At 41.1% G+C, this 25,274-nt stretch overlaps 1 protein-coding gene across 2 annotated transcripts; it reads right to left on the bottom strand.

Annotated features, from left to right (window-relative positions):
- Window positions 1-3,870: 3,870 nt before the first annotated feature.
- On the bottom strand, window positions 3,871-24,837 carry asap3 (ArfGAP with SH3 domain, ankyrin repeat and PH domain 3). 2 transcript variants are annotated; one of them, XM_072366101.1, is made up of 26 exons: window positions 24,470-24,837; window positions 21,121-21,193; window positions 18,920-19,065; window positions 17,603-17,677; window positions 16,403-16,452; window positions 15,753-15,876; window positions 14,715-14,800; window positions 14,273-14,348; window positions 13,278-13,364; window positions 12,923-13,032; window positions 12,086-12,155; window positions 11,862-11,949; window positions 11,551-11,599; window positions 10,623-10,780; window positions 10,328-10,461; window positions 10,070-10,161; window positions 9,795-9,975; window positions 8,751-8,836; window positions 8,526-8,641; window positions 8,366-8,433; window positions 7,491-7,598; window positions 7,108-7,321; window positions 6,679-6,964; window positions 6,334-6,538; window positions 6,052-6,180; window positions 3,871-5,689 (listed from the first exon to the last, which is right to left on the bottom strand). In XM_072366101.1, the coding sequence occupies exons 1-26, from the start codon at window positions 24,593-24,595 to the stop codon at window positions 5,615-5,617; spliced, it is 3,012 nt and encodes a 1,003-aa protein (XP_072222202.1). In that variant the 5' UTR covers window positions 24,596-24,837; the 3' UTR covers window positions 3,871-5,614. The 2 variants fall into 2 exon arrangements, with proteins under 2 accessions (XP_072222202.1, XP_072222203.1); XM_072366102.1 differs by having other exon boundaries at window positions 6,056-6,180.
- Window positions 24,838-25,274: the final 437 nt, after the last annotated feature.

Genomic DNA, 25,274 nt, shown 5'->3' with positions numbered 1-25,274 from the left:
TAAGCATTTTGCTTCTTTGGCTCGTTTAAAGAGGAGTGAAGGGTGGATAGACGTCTATCTACAGATTTCTGCATTGTTATGTAAAACCAAGGTTGCAACGTGCCTTGGCTTCTGTGACACTGTTTGTTCACAACCAACGCATCTGTTTTGGGCAGTATCTACAAGGAAAAGCAAGGTGGCAGGGAAGAAATTCATGCTGGGACAATTCCACCTGTGGCCTCTTATCATCCAGTCACCTAGCAACCACTCATCCCTCCTATCCTAAATCCGCTTTCACAAACATACAGAATGTGTCCAGCTGAGCTCTGTAACTACAACACTCTGCCAGCTGAGATCCTCCGAGGGATTTAGTCAAACACATTATAGACAGAATTACAGATTGTTTTAAGACTTGGGTTTAGCCATAAATGTGTCAGCAAGAAAATCTAGAGTATGCCATTATTAATTGCTGATTGTGTCTTGGTGCTGTATGTGACAATAACAATAACAGGCAATTAATAGCTGCAACTTGGTTTCTTAGAATGCAAACAGTACTTAACTGTCCAAGAGTCTAACACTTGACCGTTTTATTTGATCTATGTTTATTTCAATTTATTCATTTTGGTTTATTTGTTACCTGTGAACGCACTTTTATTTGTTCTTATTTTGACATTAACCACTAATTATGTTGTAAAATGTCATTCCCAGTAAGATCTTTGTCCCATATGCAGGAGACGACCTGATTATAGAGAGTTGCATATAGAGATCACTCTCTTTTTCTTTCTTTTTTTTTTTTATTTTGGCCTAATTTTTCCATTTCCTCCTTCACACGTCTTCATTCCTCTCACCGACAATGAAAAAGTATCTCTCACATCCTATTCCACCCCTCCCTTGCTTCAAATGCATCAGTGTGCGTAGAATGCATAGCTAATACACCAGGGATATCTATTTCGGGAAGTTGAAGGTTGTAGCATCGAGCCATGGATTCAATCCGAATACATTCATTGGGAGAAAACGCACTCTAGTTTCTATATGTGCTACTCTTTAAAAGGAGGAATAGGGATTTCTTTAAGAGCACAATTCCTGATGTTGCTTTGTTAGCTCTTCTGTCACAAATCGGAAGAAGAAAGGAGCAAGACTGCTTACAAGAGAAGCACATGATTTAATTATGTAGTAGCTTACTGTGGCATACAATTCTCACATTATATAAGATGCTTCAATTGTGATTTTCGCTGCTTGCAATGACATAGATGATATGTTTGGGACCTCTATTTCGTTTAATCGAGTCAAGATTGCCAGAGGGCACTGAGGAGATAGGCTGCTAGTGTCAGAGACCCTGCATCAAAGCGAGAAGAAAAAACATGACACATTTAACACAGACATCAAGAATTACAGAGTTTTAGAAAGTAGGTAGGTGCAAATCAGTTAGAGTTCGGTTTGGGCATTTTCTAAGTTTGACACTAAGGGCTCAAACGATCAGTTTTCTGCAGATGAAGTCTCTTCTGGGCTGATAGCCATGAAGATTTCCTCCTTGAATGTTGATTAACTATAAGCATTCCACACGGCCAAGGTGACCACTGCTTGCCATCTCTGCACACATCAATACCAAACAATACTAGGGTCTCAAAGGCCTTAAACATGTATTCATGCTTCTGTGTATATAGTTACAGACTTGCATTTACAGCTGGCCTAATTTGCCTTATGCAGTTTTTGTGCATTGGCATTTACCGTAATGATGGTAATGGAATCGAACCATTAAAGCCAGGAGAAGATGGTTGAACTCGTGACCATCGCGGACCGCATTCGGAAGCATTTTTTGTTCTGGGCAGGATATAAAACCACTCGGGTTATGCACTGCGCTGGGACTGCACATTTTCCGTTTTATATGGATGGGGAAAAAAAGAAGAAGAAGAAAAAAACAACGCTTCCCAAAGATCTCTGGGCCCACTTGCAGAATGAATGTAATGTTGATTGTTACTCAAGTGTTTCTGTAGTTTTTTTTCCTGAACACTTACTACACTGTATAATCTCATTTTATCTTGTTTGAACTTGTGATTGGTAATTCAGGTTCTTGTATTTCTATCATACCTCTGGGATGGCATTCTAGCTGAGGTTGCTTAGCTAAAAAAGTTTTATTTACGAATCAATGAGAAACTGTAAATTTCCATGATTATACCTCTGACAGCCCTTTACTGACACAGATGCTGGCCAATCACAGGTCCAAAAGCAACCCACCCTGCCGACGTTTATTCATCATTTGAATGTTTTTATTACCCGTTTAATAAATGATGTGATTTATGAATCTAGATTATGAGCACAGAGCATTTTTAGTTTTTTTGTTTGTTTTGAGAGCTCCACTTCGCACTTTTGTATGAATGTTCAGTAAAATTTCACGCTGTGTTAATCAAAATGTTGTACGCTTAAAAGTAACTGCAGGTTTGGCACCGATTAGCTTACATTTAGAGATATTTAATACACGATTGCACATTTTGGCATTGATGTACCTGACGTAGTGGTCCTGCTTTTTAGAAGAAGAAAAAAAAGACTTTCTGCTGCAAAGTGAAATGATGAATGTTATTTCTCTTTTTTCTGCTTAAACTTGACTCCATTGACTTGACTTTGTTTTCTTGGCAGCATTATTTCCTTCAACACAGAGCTACAATGTGTACGACTTATAGATACTAGTTGATATCTTTTTAAGCATTTAATTTTTTTTTTGTAAAATAAGCTGAAGTATTAGAATAAATGGATTACAACAGTGGAATTTGTTTTTTTTGTCATGATTTCAGGTAAGAAATTAAATCCTTTACGGTCTCTCTAACGACAGCATTCACAAAATGCTCAATTGGATATCTTTTGCAGTTGAATGTGAAGTGGAGGGACTTCTGGGGTCACCTTGCAGCAGCAGCAGCAGCAGCAGCAGGGCTTGGTCAGCGGAAAACGGCTCTTTGACGTAACAAGATGCTGCAGGCCAGACAGGAGCAAACTGTGAAAAAGCTCCCAGCTGATTATTTAGTTAAATAGAGGTTAGATAACACTATATTCCTGGAACGAGGCAGAATTACTGGATATATAACCCACCTCCAGCTGCTCACCATTGCAAGCTGGGATTTGTGAGTTGACATTCAGCTGATGCTTGTTCTGTCGCTCACTTTAAAAAAAAGCAGTATTACCATGTAGAAAGGAATCTTAATACCTTGTCTGATAGAATTTTTGAATGTCATCATTTACCTTTTAGTCATTTATATAGATTACAGAAGCATATGCGCACCAACTGGAAATCCTTGTATCAGTAATACTAATAAGCCCGAGACACACTTCGAGCCCATTCGGAAATCACACAAACGCAGGGATTACTGCAGACTTTACTCTGCTTCTCATGGATTACTTTAATATTCCACCATGTGTGCAGAACGTTGACGAATATTTCTGCACTGAATGTGTGTTTGTACCCATTAAGATAAAAATGGACAAAGACCACATTATAATGCAGAATGACTTGGAAGCAACATTTTACAAAGAATGCTTTTTGTGTTTGTTGTGTGCATTAGTATAAGGGCTACTTAAACTGATGGTGGCATGAAGCTTTATTGTGCTAGCTGTTGGTGGGGTGGACGATTATATAAGCGACAGGTTGAAATGTCATCATGGTGGTTCTGGGCTGCAGGGTCGGTGCGAGATAGCATCCAGATGGAGGCAAAACGAGCCTGGAAGGGACAGAGAGCCTGCAGGGGAAACTGCCAAGAGCGATGGCTTTAGGGGAGAATATAAATTAGAGGGAATAGACAGCTTTGAGGATAACAGGAAAAAGAAAGTATCGACCCCCCCCCCCCCCTATCATATGTATTATGGGATATCAGCACATACCTCACAATTAAAATCATTACAGCATTTTTCATTATCGTTTTTACATTTTAATCCATTTGATAAACGTCCAAAGGTTACATTTGACCACTTTTGTGTTTAATACACTAAGTATTACAGATGTGCAGAAATCACAAGTTTGACATATTAGAAGCACATTCTGACGCGAGTGTCAAGGACTGTCTCTCTTTTGGTTTGTATACATTTTGTTTTCATGCCAGTTCTACAAATATCACACTTCATTTACAGCTTAGCGCTTGATTAAAAAATGTTTAATGTGTATGTTACAAATACACTCAGTAAAATGAGTCGATTTATTTACAGTCCACAGAGTTCCTACTCGCGGTTGTAGTCTGACGCAGTCGTCTGCTGCCTCATCCATCTGCCAACCTGCCCGTCTCACCGTTTCTTTGTTTAATCATCAACACGAACCAGAAAATGTTAACAGAAAACAGCAACGGGCAAACAGACTCCTTGCTGGTTTGTTTAAACATATCACACCATTGCAAGGAAGTAAATCTGCTCTTCGCTGTTATACACGTCAGTGTTCTTCTGTTTTGGGAGACGGTAAACACCTGTCTTGTTCCCTTCTGTATCGTCTTAAACAGACATTTCGAGAACATAGAGTAGAGAACATGCGATATCAAATCAAAGGACATGAAATTGTGAACAAAAACTAACACTGTCCTTTATACTGATGTGAAAAAAAGAACTGAAACAGCTATGTACAACAAACAGAGTGTAATAACAGTGAAATGTGTTATATTTGAGTATTTGGTTCCGACATCAACGTGGGGCAGAACACATACTTTCTCCCACAAAGGCCCCTGAATACACTGAGTCCAAGAGTACTTGTGTATATCTGAAATGACTACAGTGAGTAAGCTTGTGTTCACTGTACAAATTACTGTGTTGGGAAGCTGTTACTAAGAAGCCCTCTTTAAGTGCCATTTCCTGGTAGAATAGAGTCTTTTTTTTTTTTTCCCCTCTAACACAATGTTGTTATTCCAGGTTCTCTGGAGACTGATGCCTGGAGCCAGAAGAAACTGGATCCTCCACTCTCTCTGCAGCCGGTGAGCTATGCTCAGACTATGAAGACTGAGCCAAAGTTTCAGCTCTCTCCTTGGGTTGCACAGACGCCTGGCGTTCTGTTGGGAGGCAGACTGGCAGGCACGCCCCAGGGTAGGTGGCAGCAGACACCGGGCAGGTTTGAACTCCATAAGTCTCAGTCTACTGCCATTTAAAAGACCAGATATTTTCCATTCTGACCAACGACCAGCTACATCCCAGTTCAGCAGCTGGTACGAAAACATTTACAGCTCTGCTGAGTCTTTAGAAGATTCTTCTGAGTTTAAAGTGCCTAAAAGGGTTTTTTTCCTCTCCATGTTTAAGTCCTTGATCTATATCGGTAACTTAAATATCTACTACGTAAATATGGGATTAATGGTTAAATGGACTTTAGAGCTGATTATACCGTGCCCACGATGCTTTACCTTTGGACCCTTCGGATTGTGGTCCAAGGTTTACAACAACATATGAAAGCTTTCGGTTTCATTGTTGATTTCCAAGATGAGTAAATGTTTAAAAGAAGTAAACCCCTAAGTAGGTCATTTACATCTTCTCTTAGACTAGTAGAACCTCACGTGGAAATATTCTCTGTTTACTCAAACCTACTAATTTGAGTTACATCCAGGGAAAAAAAAACTGTCCTCCCCTGTTGATAAATTCCACTTGGTGATGAGGTTCCACGATTCAGAGGTGCGGTCCCCTCTCAGTCTGTTAGCTTGTGTACATAGTTAACAGGAAAGGTTCCACTTCGGGATGGTTCCCCCTCTATGTGGCCAACCTGTTAAGACAAGGTGTAATGCGGTGTTTATAATGTGAGCACATAAGGAAAGTCAAAATTCTACAGTGGAACCAAACTAGTAATGAACACTGTTCTCAGCAGATAGCAATGCTAACGAAACAGCTGGCTCATGAGCTGTCATTAACAGTGATTAGTGTCTCAAATCTCTAATTACTGGTAACCACAGAGTAATCTGCAGAGTCCATTAAGTAGGGAGTATAAGTAACTAAACAAGGGGCCGATATTGAAAACAATCAATGATATAATTGACTTTAGGAGTACAAATGGAAATTGCTACTCTGTGGAAAAGGGGCTGTTGTGAAAAGAAAAAAACAAAAACAAAAAATTGCAGTTGCACTCACCCACCAGTGGGGGTCATTAGTGGCCGTGACCACAATGACTTCATCTTTGAAAAAAGCAAGCTGCTCAGAACTGACTGCTCTGCAGTCCACCAAAGCCTTGACACGCTTCTGTGGCCTGCTGCCAGAAACCTGGAGGAGACAAGTCATATAATTCACAGTGTGCCAGTAGCAAATTCATACGGACTGTGAAATCTCTCAATAATCCTTTTTTTTTTTATCCACTAGGCTGAAGACTGAGCACTGCAGGCTGAATACAACACGAGGGTTTCTATGAGTTTGTACCATGGCGTTCCTGCGGGATCGTGGAATACAAGTCACTGTAGGTGAGGATGAAGGGGCTGGAGCAGGAGCTGGGATCAAACTATTCCCCACTAAACTGCAGTACAGCTCCTCCTGGCTGCCCACACAGCTCGGAGACAAAGCGCCACACTTTCCCTGGCTGCCCCCTCCACTGCTGGTGCGACGGTACGACGTAGTCTTTTCTGAACTGGAAAGCGACACAGAAAAACTTTAAACTACCCCGACATAATGTGGAACTATTTGCGAATACATTCACTCGAGTGAAGTCAATGATAACTTTCATTTGTGCAGCATTAAAGCAACATAGATGTTCAGCTTTCTCCTCACCTGACTGGTCCTATGTGATTCTGAGAGGATGCTGGAGTAAAACTACTTTGAGACCCATAACTTGTACTAGAATGGCCATCCCAGGTCTGCCTCTGTGGCCTGTGGAGGGACCCCGGCCCATGTGGGGACCTCGGGGGTCTCATGCTCTGGCCGTGGTTCTCTGTATTGGGTGAAGAAGATTTTGATTGTGTCTGAGGACTGGATGAGTGGGAGAAGGGGTTAGAGCAGCGTCGTGAAGGGAGGTTTCCTTCCGATGTTGAGACTGATATCTGGGGGTCTGAGCGACCTGTGAAGGTCAACACAAAGACCAAGAGCAACAATGTGTAAGCAGTTAAAAAGAAAAACATGAATCAAGCTACTCATAGCTAAAATAAACAACTCATAGTTGTTGTTTGAGCTAGCATTGGAACGCTGAAAACAGTAGCTTACCTTTTTGGATGGATTTAGCCGGCAGTGGTGGTGGCATTAATGATCCAGAGGGGGCACTGTTAGCAGGAGGATTTCCATACAGAAAGTCTAGATTCTCGTAAGTCTGGCAAGGCCTGCTACCTGAACTACCTCCACTCCCACTCCAGCGGGCAAAAGAAGAAGAACTTCCGCTTCCATTCGATAATGGAGAACGGTTTTTGGGTAATGGGCTCCCCTGAAGAAAAGTGAAAACGATCTTAATGTCCATTTCTACAGTTTTCACTTTCATCTGTTCTTCCACAATGATTAAAACCCCACAAACATACTTATTCTAAAGTTCCAACAGGCCTCTGGCTGAAAGTCAGTAAAGAGGCGAGATAGCGGTGTGTGTATGTGTTATATACCCTTTCATCCAGGTCATCCTCACTGTCATAGAACTCCTGAGAATGTGTCTCCCACATAAACTCCACATGGATCTGAGAGTTAAACTTCCCACTCTGGGCCAACTCCAACTAAAACACACACACACAGACAGGTGGGCACAATCTTCAGCATACACATGATCTTTTTTTTCCACTAATACACATGTGCCTGTAATGACTGGAATCAGCCATCCGAATCTGTAGTTTGTAGTTCTAAAACTAAGCCCCACTTGACTCCATCAAATCTTATTTATTTCTCCTTCAATGCCACTTTGATTGCAGTTCCTGTCCTATTTCTGCTTCTTAGCTTGAGCTGGATAGCAGTTTTTGGACTTTAGGTACAGATTATAACCAACTATTGGCAAGTCTAAGATAAACATTCCAAAAATTATATAAAAAATAAACACATTATACAAAAAAAACAGAAAAACAGTTGTGTATTCTTTTTCTTCTCTTCCTTTTTTTAATTTCTACTCAACATCATGTAAAATGAGGGTGTTCTCAATAAAACAGGATATTGCATAAGGCAGGTCTGATTTAGCCGGACAGATGGCCGGTAAGAAAATAAAACCAGTTGCTAAATGATACACATTGGGGCCTGATAAGGATATGATGTCTTGTCCTGGGAGTGAGTCTTTTGCTGGGCTGGACTGCACGGGGAGTTATTTCAAGGTATTATTTCCAACAGAGGAAGATGTGTTGTTTTCTTTCTGGAGTGGCATTCTGGGAGGTATTTCAGTATTGGACAGTTGAACATGCTTCCTGACAGAGTGTGACAGTGTGTTCCTGACAGTGTGTGTTCTCGAGTATCTGAATAAAAGCTTATAAAAGTTATAAAAGGGAACACGAGGTCTCACCAGTTCGATGCAGTGTGCGTGCTGAAGCCTCTTGGCGATATCTAAAGCCGTTTCTCCACCTGAATTCACTACAGAGCAAAGAAAAAAAGATGAATGTTTTTTTTTTTTTTACTCATTATATAGTAAAATACAGAATTACAATTAACAGAGTAAAAGTTACCTGTGTGAAGAGTTGCCTTTGCTTTGAGCAGCAACTTGAGAGATTCAGGTTTGTGATACAGGACACTGTAGTGAAGAGCCGTGTTCCCTTCTGCTGTCCTCTTCTCCAGGCAGTTGCTGCACAGTGAACATATGGCATAGACAGATGGTGTTAAACTTTACAGAAGTTGACTAAGCAATCCTACAGTGCTTAGAAGAAGGTAACGAATCATGCCACTTGTCTGACCTGTTCTGACAAAGGAAGTCCACCAGCGCCAGAGAGCTTCTCTCCTGCAGACGCACAGCAAAATGCAGAGCGGTCTCTTTGATCCCCTTAAAGAGGAAGAAAAGAAGACAAATGAGGGCAAATTATCAACGCTTAAAGAGAAACTCCAAGTGTACACAACAAGTATTTTCTCTGGAGTTTCTGCAAATTAACTGTCAGTACTGTCACTGACTGAAAATGAAGTCTATTGGGGATCTTACTGTTTAACCCTTTTCTATACGTTAAAAATCAAAAACATTCCTGAAGCTTCAAGGATGATCTGTTTATGTGAAATGCAAAAGGAGGGGCAGAGGTGCTAGTGTAATTCAATAAGCCTGTCTCATTTGCTCTCTAGAGACATGAGCTCTGACCTAAAAGCTGAAATAATAAATGAAAGCCAACCAACACAAACAAACAATCACACACACAAAGTGGAGAAAAGCACACTACATACGCCGTTAAAGCTGACCAGGAAGTGCCTGACAAGAGGTTAGAGTATGATTAAAGACAAGAAGATGACGGGTTAGAAAGGGACAAGCAGGAGGGGAGAACAAGATGAGAGGCTGAGGAAAGAAAAAGGGGGAGGGAAAAGGTAGATTAGAGGCAAAAAGAAATGCGAGTGCCTCCGACTAACCGCCCACATGAATGATGAACGCGTACAAAACTTCATATACAGTAACTGTCCACACAAGTCCTGCGTTAAGCACCGTGTGACATTTTTTAACAGTTGGAATAGTTTTTTGGTAATCTCTGCCACAACTTTAAAGCAAAACTTTAAAGTTTCCCAAACTTTTGAAACATCTCACTAAAGCATGTGGAGCTTCAAACAAACTGGGGGGGGGGGGGCGGCCCTGTCAGGATGTTGCTGTCTTTCACGCTAAATGCAAGACATCTGTGGGAGTGTTGGGAGTTTAAATTTGTCACAGGATATAATGGGTTTATTACAAACCCAAATCCAAAACCAGGCCACTTCTCAGCCAGAAATGTAGTTTTTCAAATGCACTTGTGGCTGTAAATCATCTTTACCTGTCCCTCAGGGAGAGTGAGCGGCTTGGCCAGGTCTGCTCCCTCGGCATAGAGCTGCAGCAGCGAAGTAATGTCGCGGCTCCTCACGGCATCGTACAGCCGGCCTGGATTTGCTTCTTCTCTGCGAAGCACGTACCGACGTTCAGCGTACTTTGCCACTATGTACTCCTTCCTGGCATTCCTGGTCGTGCGGGAAACATTCAGATATATAAAACGTTTATTCAAAGTATGCATTTTAAACAATTAGACTGATTCAAAAGCAATCAGGAACTCACATGTCACTTTGTGGCAAGGGTTTGACTGAGTCATTTGGAAGGCCTGCCTCCATGATGTCATTGAATCTGGTGTTGCCGATGCTGACAGCCAACTGGAGTGACACACAAAGCAGCCATAAAGATGTGACATGAAGGTATGTCAATGAAAGGCAGACAGTTGCGTAATGTCTCCAATTAAGACATCCCGACAACAGAAATTCCACACTGACTGTGTCTGTTTTTGTTTGCAATCTGTGTTTCCATGTCTTTATTTAGTACCAGTAGTTCGGAGGTGCTCAGAAGGTCAAGGGTGAGTGACTGAATCCTGGAGTAATGGACACCCAGATCTCTGTGGATCCCAGAGCATTCTATACATGTCAGGATGCCCAGGTTGGTGGACAGCCACGTCGGGTCTGAGATAAACAACAGAAAAAGATCAAAACCGATCTTTTAAAAACCTGATAAATGCTTACATTTATGAATAACACGTAAGGAAACTTGTATCGACTTTTTTAATCTTCTGATGTATTTTCACATATAGTTTCATGATCATCATCAGCAATGATTGGCTGACCTGGAGCCCCACAGTCTGCACACGCCTCATTGCCTGGCATGTGTCGCAGTTCAGCAATAATGGATTGGGAAAGCTCCTGAAGCCCGCTATCCTGTTGATCTCCTCCCAATGCTGTGTTTAGGGCCTCCTCCTTACTATTCTGCAGCACTGACACCCAACTGAAAGTACAGTTACACATACATGAAAAATAGTCTCCATATGTTAGCCATCTGCCACATTTTGCAATAGCTCATTCGATGAGTGACACCATAAAGAAGCAAATGATTCTTTCTCCAAAGGCTCAAATGTTTTGAAGCATGTGCTGCGCATGTGTTTTCTGTTGTTTAATGATAAGTCACCATCACTCTCCCTTTTTCACAGCTTCACTCATTCTAAGACTCATACTGAGTCATACATCTGCCATTTTTGATGCTTCAGTACTTTTCCTTACAAACCATTTTCATCTCTCTTTGCCCCTAAACTCACAGAACACATCACATCAAAGAATAGCCCTGGAGGCCCACTCGCAAGGGAAGGGCAGGGAACAGATGCACCCCCATCTGAAACCACATCACAACACATATAAAGATCCCTTTGCTTGCCGTCTGTGGTGAGAAAGAAAAGTCCCTCCCCGAACAAGATGGGCCAGGAGGTCAGAGATGACAGATTTTTCTTTCTGAATCCTTTCATTTCTCTCCTTTTTCTGTAGATTGTTAGCTCCAGACTACAAATGACAACATTTTCCTATGTGATAAAAACATTAACTGATCCAGTCTCTTTTTTTTTTCTGTGACATTGTGAACACTGAAAGGCTTTTTTCATCCTAAACAGGCTACAGCTTACATATGAAAGTGGAAGGACTTGTCATAGCTTGCTTTACAGTAAAAAATGTAAGTTGACGTGTCATTAAAAATGCTAAAATGCAGCCCACAGAAATGTCAGCGTTTACCTCACACATTCTTGTTCGTCTTCAGCCTGGAAATGATACGTCCGATTATCTATAAAGAAGGGAAAATGGTGATTACATGTTGTTGGCAAATCACAGTTAAAGATGGAGTGTCGAAAGTTTAAAAGACAGCAGGATGGCAGAAATAACAACAATAAAATATATTATATATTAACCATAAATAATGCCTGGTTATTGTGGAGACCAAACAAGTACGCTTCCAGAAAGCTGCACTGAAGATGACCGTTATTACTCATTAATTGTAATTTGTCTTGGGCAAAGTTTAGGGATAAAAAGGTTAAAGGTGAACCTACGAGTGATCAGGTCAAAGGTCCTCCTGTCCTCTGGGTTCGGCCGCACCTGACAGGTCAGGAGGTTCAACTTGGCTGGTGGTCGATTGATCTGAAAACAAATGGGATTTTATCACCATGTATCATGGGATTTGGACAGACTTTGAGTAATACAGATTCACTTCTATGTTATTATTTCCATGGAAAAAGTTGAGACCACAAAGCAAACAATCATCACAAGTCCTCACCGTACTGTGGGAAATGGTCAGGCATCCAAATTTGACGCCACACTTCCTCTTCTGCCAAACCTTTCTTAGGCTGCAAGATCAATGTCAACAAAGAGGTATCTTATTATTGAGAAAAAACAGATATTATAATACTTATGGAACATGATCTCCCTGAGAGATTTATTTACAGACCACTGTGAACTAAAACCATTTTTAAAATGTGCTCTTGGCATGAGTAATAGTAATCCAAGCGCTAAATAAAACAGTGCTCTCCCGTTTTTTTGTACCCTTCACAGTACTTTACTGCTGTATTCATTATCTTGACTGAATCATGTAAAATGTGTTCTGTTTTCTGTCAATTGCCGAAGGAGAGTTCACTCTCGCCCGGCCTCCCATTCACCCTACAGAAGCACATCCCCCCATTCTTATCATACAGTAATCTAGTTTAGTGAGTGTGTTTTTGTGTGAGCGGATGATGCAAAAGTTGGATTCGCTCAGTTAGCCCATCTGCTAGAAAGTTCCAAAGGAGGGGCCCCTGCCTGAATCTTCATCTCACAATAATGAGGAGCAGCTGGGGCAGACAAAGTCTCAGCTTGCCCTACCCTTTTCATGCAGTTCTTCATTATTCTTCAGCAGCTGGTTATGATCACCTCTGTCTCTTATAACTTGTTTATCAGTTTGAAATGTTAAAACACACAAGAAGTAAAAAAAAAAAAACTTTCTTTGACAAACATCTTCTCTGTAAATGGGTTCAAACACACATTATATCACATCTTGTCTCCCTGAGTGGTTATATGTAGAATTCTCCTACAATACTCTCGTTGTACCTGCTTCCTATAAGCTGACGCTTTTACTCACCCATCACTCTTCTTGAGCAGGAAGCCAGATTTTTCTGTTCCGTACTTTTTGTTTCCCTGCGGCTGGTGGATGTTATACCCGTTGCCCGAGTTTTTTCTGTTCAGGTACTCCTGGGATACAAACAGGGATAAATATTTAGGGAACAAAGCTAGGACATTACTTCAAAAGCATCAAAGCACCTCTGCAGATCCTGACAACACAGAGCAACTGTGGCTGGTCAGTTATTAGATCAAGTTGAAAACCAAACCATCTGTCACTGGACGTTTTACAGCACTTTATTTATGCACCAAAGAAGCATGAACTCAACGTGCTTTTGGTATATGTTAAGACTTTGACATATTAGAAATACACATACCTCTTTCCCCTCAACTTGCAGAAGTAATCTGAGGGAGTCCCTCAACTGAGTGAGTTGTTTAACCTCCTCGTCCTGCTCAAGACGCATCTACAACAAGCACCATAAAAAGTTGTAAAATAAAACATCAAATAAGTTGGAAGGGCTTGGGTTAGCATATTATATGTTCTCCAATGATCATTGGGTCATATACAATGCTTTTATTTGTTCTAGGTGTGGACATTGTTTTATTTAAACAATGCAAACCAGAGCTCAACTTTGGATGTTTAATCTTAAGAAGTCTATTTTTTTTTCATGTTAAGAGTGACCATTCTCACATGCAGCATCAGCTGGTTTAACTGAAATATTTTAGCAATTTTACTGGGAATCGTAACACAGACTTGACCTGAATTTCCTTCTTGAGGCTGAGTTCTGGCATGTCTGAGCGGGTTTGTATTCTGCCCATGAAGAACCAGAAAAACCTCTAACACTCCCTGTATCACACTTAACAGTTATTCTCCAGTGCTCTACCCAGAGAAGGGAGGAAGGCAAATGTTGTGCTGAGTGGAAACCAGACTGGAGACTAGTGGTTGGAGAATTAGGTTTGCACTAAGGAAAGTATGAAAATTAAGGAATCTTTCAGCTCCGTCTTTTGGAAACAGGAGGAGGCATTTAGGGGGGAAAACTGTAAGAACCCTTTCTGCCTGTGGGTTCACTTTGGGGATATTACAGCTGGGGAGAAGGCCTGAGGTTTGGGCTGTAGTGACAATAAGAAGAAAGAGCATTTTTCGTATATTTCAGACTAAGCAAGATATGACAATCATAGGAAATGGGAGCAGATAAAGTGGATGTGTGGGCTGAGTGGATTGGGGCTAAGATAACATAAATAGGAATGGCATGAGCATGTGTAGGCATCCTGTGATAGCATCAGTTGGAGATAATCAGGACAATATACAGAGAAAACACTGTTCTGACCTTTTAATCATGACTAGGAAAAACCTTTTGCAGTTGACGTTTACCGTGTGAATTGAAGAAGCAAGTTTCTCAATGAAGGGAGTGAGATTCTCTGCAGCTTTCAGTCCGTCCTGAAAGAAACTGAGACCAGAAAGAGGACAAATGCTGAGTAATGATGGTAGTTTGGTTCAAACATCCCAGTCCTCACCAACAAAAACATCACATGCTGGAGCTGTATAAGCAGCTCTGTTCCCACATGAAGAAAAAAATAAATCCTAACATGAATAAAACGGGTAAATGGTTAACAACACTAATAATAAGAGACTGTGAAAAGAGGCAAAAACCAAAGAGAAACCAAGACAGGAACCAAAGCTGGAGATGAAATCCACATGCTTTATGTGCCAGGAAGAACTTTTCTTATTTATTTTTATATTTTTTTTAACCTCCATTTCACACCGAGCACAAAGTGGCTTTGTGACATAGAAGGTACTGTTGGCTGAGACTGACCTGAGTTGGGCCTGGAAATATTTAATGAGGCTCTGGAGCAGATCAGGACCCTGACGCACCTTCAGCTCCTGGATCTTCAATAGATACTAAAAGCATAAACACAAATGACTCAGAATGGCTTCAGATCTGCAGACTGAGGCACAAAAACATTAAACCTGAATGAAAATGAGATTCAAAATGTTACATGTATCAGACACTTTTAATATTCTATTCTGAGCATGTTTTTAGTGTGTGGCTGCATACTTTCTAGCATATCTTATGTTATTTCAACACTCTGGTCGGTCAATGAACTTTGAACGTTGAGAGCGGAAAAAGGCTTCACACAAACAGAACAAAAACCCCACAAGTTTAAGCTCTGTGTGGAAGGAGTGACTACAATGTCTTTGCACCATTAAACGCAGTCTGAATCCATCTGTCTGTCTGCAGCTGAAGTGTTTTTCTTCTGTGCATATTCATGCATGGTTCTGTGTGTTTTACTGAGCATTTGTATGCATGTGGGGGGGGGGGAAACAGCGGCGGAGACTGATGGTTTGGGATGGCTTGCAACAAGTGGAAATTCCATTTTCTCTGCCTCTCCTTTTGGTCTCAACAGCTGGTCTCAGTCAGGATTGGAACACTTTTTTTCTCAGGGTTTTCTCCAGCTAGATGTGCACCAAAATACTCAACAGAGACACACACCAGCTGTATGCAACATCACCTTTGGTGCATTTCTCCACAGTTGGAAGGAACCTACAAATTTTAAAACAGGTTTTTTGGCTATAAAATGTAAAACTTCCTAATGGCTATAAGCTCTACTAGAATTCTTCCAAGATTTATTAAATCAAATTAAGTTAATATTTTACTTTCCGACACACACACATATATATATATATAAAATTTCTGGATTGCCACAAAAGAAAATGGCCATGGGCATCCTGTCCAGCATAGATGGAATATGGTATCCACAAGGCAGACCACCCATGTGAACTAAATAAAGCCGACTGCAAGTATGCAAGAAGTGTCTGGGATTTGGTATTATGACTGGCACTAATCCCCCACCTCACACATTTGCAGCTGGAAGATCCTTCGCTCTCTCTCCATGTCTTCCCCTCCATCTGGTCCCTCCAACCTGATCAGGCCCAGCTGCTTGGACTTTTCCTTCCTCTCCTTCTCCTGCTTCCCCCTGATGGGTGGACAGCAGAAAGTCAATAAACAAGGACAACAAGAAGGCTATTCTAATCCATTTACATGCATAGTGTGAGTCACAACTATCTGTCCTGGTGGTGAGCTTTCCATCATAGCATTTTTTGTTTTTTTGGCTAACAAAAGTTTCTTCCACATATAGATCTCCAAAGTTCAATGAAAGATAATAAGAGAGCGCAGTAATCTCTTTATAGGATTACAGAACACTTTCAACCATGGTCAGAAGATCAAATGATAGCTGTGGAGTGCAGGTGCCTCAGATATATTTCACAGGAGTGTAATGGAGAATGGCCATGAGGGACGAAGTATCACCCTCTCAACTTTTGCTGCTAGACCAACTTCTGTGACTCAGTAAAAAGTTAGAAAAAGCAATTACACCTGTTTTATCCCGCTTTGTTTTGGGGTATTTTTCTTTGGCAAATAATGAGACTTAAAGATGCAGAACATTGCTACAACCTCATAATAAGCAGCTGTGTGAAGAGCAAACATACAGACGTAAAAATTACAATTTTATGTCGTAATCCTTCCAACTCTTCTCCATGTGTTTCTTGAGCTCCTGCAGAAGAGAAGAGAAGAGAAGAGAAGAGAAGAGAAGAGAAGAGAAGAGAAGAGAAGAGAAGAGAAGAGAAGAGAAGAGAAGAGAAGAGAAGAGAAGAGAAGAGAAGAGAAGAGAAGAGAAGAGAAGAGAAGAGAAGAGAAGAGAAGAGAAGAGAAGAGAAGAGAAGAGAAGAGAAGAGAAGAGAAGATTACTTGTGAAGTATCTGGCTTAACAAGATTTCAGAGGCACTTCACCATCCCTAACAGTTATAATGAAGTAATATTCAGATGTGGCATCAGCTATTTAAAGACAGGGCAGTGACGGGAGCTTACAAAAGCATTAGCCTGTTATTACTTCCATCAAAAGACCAAGTACTGAGTGAGACAGATAAGTTCAGTACTGGAACATAGCTGCGTCTTACTCAATCTTACTAAATCTGCATAAATAACCTCACATTATCCAATGTATTAGAAAGTTAAGCAGTGACTACAACACAGACAGACAGCGTTATCTTCCTAAAAAGGAACCTCCCCCCAATAAAACAGACTCTAGATTGTTGTATTTCAATCATTGTGGATAGTATGATAAGTATGTTGAGTATGTTACTCAATATCAACTGACAATATTAAAAAATAAAAAGAATCACAGTACGTCTCTCTGTTCATGAATTAAATATTCAAACTCAGCTGAGCTCAGGGACAGATTGTGAAATAACTGCCTCCTTGGTGCAGGAGCAAAAAAGGCCCTCAAAAAGAAGCACGATAATCAGAGAGTAAGAAACAAAAACAACCACAGATCACAAAGCCATATCATGTGAAGTGATTTTGCATATGTTTCATAATTGTCTGCATGTCTTTACAGTACATTTATTTACAACTTCTCTGTGTCTTTACACTGTTTTAGTGTTTCTTTCTGGAAGAGACTGCAGGCAAAGATCTGGTGATCCCTTAACTCTCTGGGCCCTCGGGCCAATCAGTCCATGAACAGACATAACGTTAAACAACTGAACAGTTTCTCAAAGGTTATTTTCAAATGTCAAATAGGATGAATTTTCCCTCAAAGGCAGTTATTTTCTAACATCAAACAAGTCATTCACAATTAAAACACAAGTAAAGCCAGCAGCAGTCTCATCAGTAAATAAACAATTTGTGATGAAATCCAGACTCACCAATCTGCTGTCTCGGAGTTCAGGCTTCAGCACATTTTCCAGAGGAAATGCCATGATGTTGTTGAGGTTTTGCACCTAGAGCATGTAGAAAAACAGCGATGAGTGAAAAAAAAAATACAAAACATCCCACATAGCATCACAGATGGTCCCCATCAACTTAAGAATGAGCATTTAAACACACACAAATGGTTCTACAACACTTACGGTATCTCACAGTAGCCGTGCATTTCTGGGAAGTGGAATGAGCATCCCTAAAACACGGTGATGCAGTCATTTTTTTCACACGTGAGTCATAAATCGCAGCACTACCAGTCTTGGACACCACGTGGCCTCATGATGCAATCCCGTTAATGAATTGTTTTTCTACAGTTTCTGAGCCGAGATCAATTCCAGATTGAAATGGCGACGACGTTAACTCATTAGTGGATGTTGGACGAATGAATCACAAAACAACCAACAGGTTGTACTTTACGGTAATACATTATTACCACCGATTTCCCCGATGTAAGTCAATTGCATGATTATTTTGGCACGCAGCCCTGCTGTATACAGGGTTAATCCTTTCCATGTGTCTCCAGCTGACCATTATCCAAATTTACTTCCAGCAGTCTTTTCCATTCACCATTCTGGTGAATTATAACCAAGCTGCTCTCTGCTCCTTCCATAGATAATGTCTAACCACTTCCATGATCTGGCGGCAGAGCTAACCTTCAGATATTGACACAGTGGGCCGGAGACCAGCCGGATTGTTTTGGATGGCATCCAAAAACTGAGGTAACTGATAGATAATACATGGAGTTCTGACACAGAGAAACTCCCAGTGTCAACACATAACGGAATCAGTCAATACATGTTTGCTCATACGCACGTTGAACAGAACAAGGCAGATTTTGTAACAGACTTCTTTAAATCACCCTTCTTGTAGTGTTTTGGGACTACTTTTCCCATCTGTTAGGCCTGGTCTCCGTTGCGAGGCCCTGATTGATGCACGGGAGGGAGTGTGTGAGACGTACGGCAAATGTGTGCGTGTGCTGACTCACACATGGAGGTCTGGGATGAATTATCTTCGGCGTAGCGACTATCAATGGGGGGTTTCCGGACTGCCCCAGCCAAAGGCCAAAACATGCAGCTGCTGAAAATCCCTTTCCTCAACGCATTGTGCATTTACCGATTATGCCACGATTTGAATTTGCATTGTGAATATCATAAATCCCCCAATTTCCTCATGTATGTGGTTGAGTCGTCTAGTAAAGACAGCTCATTTGAGGAACTCTCTCCTTTCTCTTCCCATTTTCATCTCCACTTCTTTGCCCTCACCAGGTTTTTGAAGAGGGCTGTGACCTCTCTGGTGAACACAGCCAAGTTGAGGAAGCCTGTGGAGATTTCATTGTTGTCCTGGGTCAGGTGGCTATTCCCCAGGTTCTCCAACACTTCAATATACAGCTCCTTGTTTTCCACATGGGCTGAAAGGCAACGCAATTAGACAATTAGACTGTAAGTATTAATGCAGACAGTAAAAAAAAAAAAAAAAAAAAAAAAAGACTCTCTTAAATTAGAAGTGGAGAAAATCTGACAAAGACAGACAGACTTGTCCTGCTGCCTTGGGGATATTTCAACCAGACAAACATGTGGGATAAATTAGTACTGGTTTACACCCCTCTTGACACAGGAGACAGACAAGCACATAGAGACCCATGTTTCTCTTTGGCTTATAAGTCCCTTTACCAAAGGTCATGACCTTAGTGGGTTTCAAGTGCATTGAATTCATAAGGAAAGAGGCTGATGGAAAAAAAAAAGGATAAGCATCACTTTGGCCAAGATTGCACTAAACAATGTTTTACTCCACTTGTGGCTGAAATGAAGAAAAGGAAATTGTGATTTTCAGTCAATAATTATGTGCATTTCTTACAATTCATTGCAATAACAATGGAAAATACTGTGTGGAAACGTATGTCAGTTGTAGACTAAACTGACAAAACCAGATATAAGCATAAAAAGCTTCTGCTCCAGTTTCCACTTAAAGACAAGTATAAAAAACATTAACTAGACGATAGACGGATGACAGACTGACACAGTTGTGCTAAGTGGTGCAAAAGCAAAAACAGGTCAATCTGTACAACGGCAAAAGTGGGAATTAATTAAGGACTGCAGATCCACAGTATAGTATAGAAGAAAGAAATCCAGGGGCAGAAGGAAAAGTGAACCTTTGCAGCTGCACATTCATGTAGAAAAAAAAAAGAGTTAGAACCAACAAGATGCACAAGACTCACAAACAACCAACAGCTGAGTCACTGAGGATGATTTTACTGCTGACCTTTAGCTGCCAGATGCCACCAAAGAAACTCTACTCTTTGACTGCTGTGCCAGAACACACACAGGCTCAGAAGCCACAGCATCTTGGCAGAAAACTTGTACTTAGTGTTTATGGGAACAGAAAATGAAAGCAGAGAATATCTCACTACGTGTGTGTGTGTGTGTGTGTGGATGAATGTGGGACACAGTAATCAGAACATTAGACCAGCATGGAGAGGCTTGCCTATACCGCTGTCTATTTATGTCATGAGTCAGACTGTCCCATCTTGGATTAACATCGGGATTGATTAAGGCGTCCAGCAAACATAATGAGTGAGGAATGGGCCTCCCATTGCCACATTACTGGAACTTACCCATATGATTCTACTTACATGCAGTGGTAGAAAAAAGGGGAGGAAAGCAGAATGGTAGTAATGATGGAGCACTTCTCTGCAGATGCTGTAGTGCTGCTGACTGTATCTGGTTGCCTTATTCTGTGCAGCTGGCTCAGTGACTCACATTTTACTAAAAACTATGAGTTGAATCCTCGAAATGGGAAGCAGGCTCACAACCAAAGTTCAGAAAAACAACTTCAGGATATGATATGCGGTTCTCCAGCACATTTTTTAGGCAAACGCTCACATCCGATAGACTAATGGCAAGAAACGGTTACACAGATCTGCTTGATGCACACCCACTCAGAGAGCAATCTGACCTAGAGGATTGCTAGGTCACTGAACACACTCTTGTTGGCGAAACCACACATGCCATTTACCTTAACGCAGACACCACAAAACCATGCTCTCTGTGTTTTACATAAACACAATCACTCATCCCACGCACCGTTGTCCCATAACAAGGGGCCTCTTTAATAAACACCACTGCCTTGTCCAGCTTGATGATGTCATCTGGATGAGGCTCACACAATGAATTATGCTGACGCTCCCTCGTGTTCTGAACAGCATATCCTGCCATAATAAAAACTGACCTTTATCTGAAAACAAGCAACCAAGTATGCACTGTTCTCTTACTGAAGACGTTCTAATGTACTTAAGTACTGCATCAATACACTTCTGTAGTAATCTCTTAATATCTATGAATATACCAATGTAAAAAGTGCATTCACAAACTGCACTTTGGGAAAACAGCTCAAATTTGAGGCATTCTTTCATGGGGTCTACTTTGGAGAGACTGAAGCTTAAAATGAGCATTATATTGACACTTACAGAGTCCAGAAGTGTGTATGGATTTGATCATCTTCTTCATCCTCTGAAGAGTTGTGTTATCCATCTCTAGAGACTGCAATGACACAGAGATACAAAGACAGGCATGTGAAATATATATATTTTAAAAAAAATAGGAATTACATGTTTGACTACGGTACATGTTGGTAAAATAACAAAGAGAATACTGCAACATAAGAAACACAATTGAGAAACTGTGTCTGCTTAATCTTCTCACGGCGTACGACTAAGACAAACAGGTTTTGCCCAGAGAACAATTGTCTGTCTTGCACTGTCATGAAAACCCCAAAATTATGTCAGTGATGACTGTCGTCTGCAGCATTTCAGGTTGCGACAGGGTTTTTAAGCTGAGGAGATACAACAAACAAAAGGATATAATGCAGTTAAGTGGCTTTACTGAATATGAACAAACATACATCCTGGGTTTTCTGCCCTCACATGAGCCACTAGTTGCAGTGAAGTTTACTTGTGGAACTCCACCTACATGACACCAGAAATAACTTTAATAAGCCAGTGATTTGACTTAATGGAGACTATGCCTCGTCACATGTTTCCACACCCCAATCCTTCCCAGTCAGGTCCCCTCCCTGAAACTTCATTAACCAACAGGCAGGATGGATCCTGCGCTCTGGGACACTCAAGTCAGTGAATGGAAAGTGATTTAGTGGACACTGGAGTAGCAGCACCATTGTTTTTCTGCTTGTTATTTTGGCTGTCAGTGACACAGGTTGCATTTGTTGAGCCTCTCAAATAAATCTGGGCACTGGGGAACAGAGACACCCAGACAACCCGCCCATTTGTCATGGCAAGCTGTCAAAGAACAATCCAGTGCATAGAATTGAAGCTCCGCCTATAAGTGTGCTTATGTTGAGGAAGCTACCTTTTTTTTTTCGCCCACTAATTCTGCCTGCATGCTGGGTTGTGTATACCTGCTGCGAGGGAGTGTCTGGCTGAAACTGATGCTGGTAGCATACTTTAGAATTTTTGACTTACCAGAATACGATCGATGTTTACTTTTGATGGCACGCTTACAAAACAGAAAACCTGCAGTATTTCACATCAGCATGTTAAATCTGTTCATAAAGCCCATTCTAGCTACAAAGGAAGCTAAAATCATTCCTAATTACTCTCTATCTTACTGAATCGTTGCCTCTAATCGGGACAAATAAGCAACAAGCAGCTGAGTGTGTGGGGGTTAAATGGTGTCTCTGTCTCAATGTTTGCTGCCCTAAACCACACACACATACCCACACATTACCCTTGCCATAAATCAAGCAATTGCTGGCTGACCAGATTAAACATAATAACCATATCTATCTATAAAGAGTTTGCTGCACTTACATCTGTCTGTCTGTGTGCACATGTGTAGAATTCCATAATGACGCTCCCCGGATAGCTATTTCAACTATGCATTTTCCAGTATGTCGTGTCCATAAAAAAAAGGACATAAGCCAAAGATAAATGCATCAGACAGCTGCCTCAAAGTATTGTCTTTATAAAGCCTGGATTTCACAGTCTGCTTCTCAGTTTAGTTGAATGTCTTCCATTTCTACCGGTCCTTGCACTGTGGGCAAGGCATATATCGATTCCAATGTTCAATATCGATACAATATCAGAATATCCAGACCAAGATATTCAGAGTGTTCCCCTTGACATATTGCCATTAAACAACCACTACATGAGGAGACACTGTGTACCTGAATTGGGCAGAATTATGCAAGGTTCTCAATTTGAGTTGAAAAATCCTTGGTGATTCAAACTGATGCGACACCAACCAAAAACATGAATCCATCTTAGGCTACAGCAGAACACAGCACACAACGTTTCGTCACAAGGCAGACAGACAAGGAACGACAGATTTGTGTGCAACTTGTATTATTTGTTTTAAGGCAGAGTTCATGGCAACCTCCCTTCGTTTCTTCCCTTCGCCTGAGTGGCTTTGGGAGGAGACATTTCAAACAAACACACAAAGCTCAAATAAGCCTTGAGCCAAAGTACCAGTTCAAAGAGAAGAAAAAAAAAAAACATAAATTGGCCTTCACGGACGAGCTTGCAAACGTCGATAATGCGAGTGCACGCTCAGAATCACAAACACACGACTTAATTCTGTCAAAAGGTCACACTTCTTTCTGGCAAGTATGCTGTGACATATGTTTTCTGTTTGTGTCCCATCTTAGTCCCACTCCCACGAGACTGAGGACAACGCCAAGTAAACTCCCTCAAATGCAACATTACCTCGAGTAACCTCCACTGTTCTGCTGAATCAGACAAGTCTACAATGAATCAGAATGAGTGCTCTTAACCGGCCTAAATTTCAGTCTGCACTTCACACAGAAAACAAACGTATGTGCGGGATATAAAGTCATGCACATGCCTGATAGGAATGGTGAAAAACTGTAATTAACTGTCAAACCAAACAGCTCAGAACCATGTTCTAACAGGAGGACTTTCCAAATCAGCACATCACAGGCTTTCATAATGAACTCCCAGCTTTCCTTTGTTTAATTTTTTTTGCTGATAAAACACTTGGCAGCATCTCTATGTGCTAGAAAAACTCAGAGAACCATGTGCTGAGATGGACACAGTGACCCAGACAGAAATTTCAAATGCAATTACGTCATTTTGGCTGCAATACTTGTTCAAGAAAGGTGTCACCAAAAATTGTAACGTGGTGTTTAGAAATGACCATAAACTTTAAAGGCCGTTAGGCTACAAAGATACTTTCAGAGAAGGTCACGCATTTTGTTAGTTATACAACTTTAGTATATAGATCTGTTAGTACAGCAGCAAAACTCTCACCAGAGTTTCAGTATATTTTGTAGAGCCAAACAATCTGACAGGCCACAAAATCCACAAATTACAGGTCTTAAAATGTGTGACCATTTGTGCCACCATGTTTATAAGGCTGCGAAAGAGATGATACAAAAACAATGGCAATTATTATAATTGTTGTTATCCTCAAAAAACAAAACAAAAAAAAGTTGTTGCTGAGACTCCCTTTCAGGTCACTAAATGATATGGGTCACAGAATTTGGTGTTGCACCTGTGTAAGTGCCAAAGATTTCAGTTTACCCTCAACAGCTCTCATCAAAAATGAAGAAAAATAATAATAATAGGAATGTAAAACTTATCATAAACCTTCAAATTACCGTAAAAATAAAAATAAAAGTTTTTAAAAATCCTGCCTAAGCTTAAAACACGGCTACTATGCAGGTGTTTGAAGCCCGTCTCCTGCCAGACCTACAGACTGCTAACCTAACCTATGTGAACAGGTAAACAGACAAAAAGGTGAGAGTTTCGCATAACCGCCTCCCCGCGCCACTTATCTCACCTCTTCCACGGTTGAAACTGTGTTTCGACAGTCACTCATTTTGGACTGAAAACTGGAAGTCCCAGGCGAAGACAAATCCTCGTTTGTCAGCACCACAAAGTCTGAAATGCTTATTCGCTCCGGCATGTTTCCAGCGAAACGGGTCCGACGTTCACAAAGCAGAAAAGTGAACCGAAGTTTCACGCGCGCATATAATTCCCATTTGAGGAAGAGGCAGTATTTTTCTTCTTCCCTTGAGTGCAAAAAAAAAAAGTTCCGGCAGAAGAGAGTGGGTCCTGTAACACAACGTCTTCTAAGACGGAAAGTTAACAAAACCCTAGAGTGAGGTTGAACCGTGGACCGTGGACTCGGCGAATGCGCGCGCGTGGAGGTGCACCAGCGCGCTATTGTGAGTCCGACGAGGGAGGGATCAAACTGCTGTCACGTGGGAATGTTTGTGCTTTTTGGCACACTATATGGAGAGAAAAGTGTGTGCGGGTCCTTGTACGACTCTTTCATTAATACTTCTCATTTCTATGCAAACTCCATAGAGTCTGCGGTGCGGTCACCATGGATATGCAGAATGCCTCATTCATGGCCTAAACTGAAGGAATGGAATTTCAATGCATGAAGTGAAGGGACGAGAGAGAAGAAGGTTGCGCTGAGGCACAGATGTAGCCCAACAGTTCATCTAAAATTGTGTGATACATGAAATAGGAGTTTTCATGTTAGGCTCTAAGCTTTTACACTCAATAGAAGTTTATTGACGGCACAATGAATCCCTCACAAATGAAACACAAAATAAAAACTTTTATGTACAGTTTGG

This window comes from Leuresthes tenuis, unplaced genomic scaffold (genome assembly GCF_036924035.1).
Source record: "Leuresthes tenuis unplaced genomic scaffold, fLeuTen1.0.hap1 SCAF_15, whole genome shotgun sequence".
Lineage (NCBI taxonomy): Eukaryota > Metazoa > Chordata > Actinopteri > Atheriniformes > Atherinopsidae > Leuresthes > Leuresthes tenuis.
The sequence above is the reverse complement of the archived record's forward strand: the minus strand, read 5'-3'. Positions and strand labels throughout refer to the sequence as shown.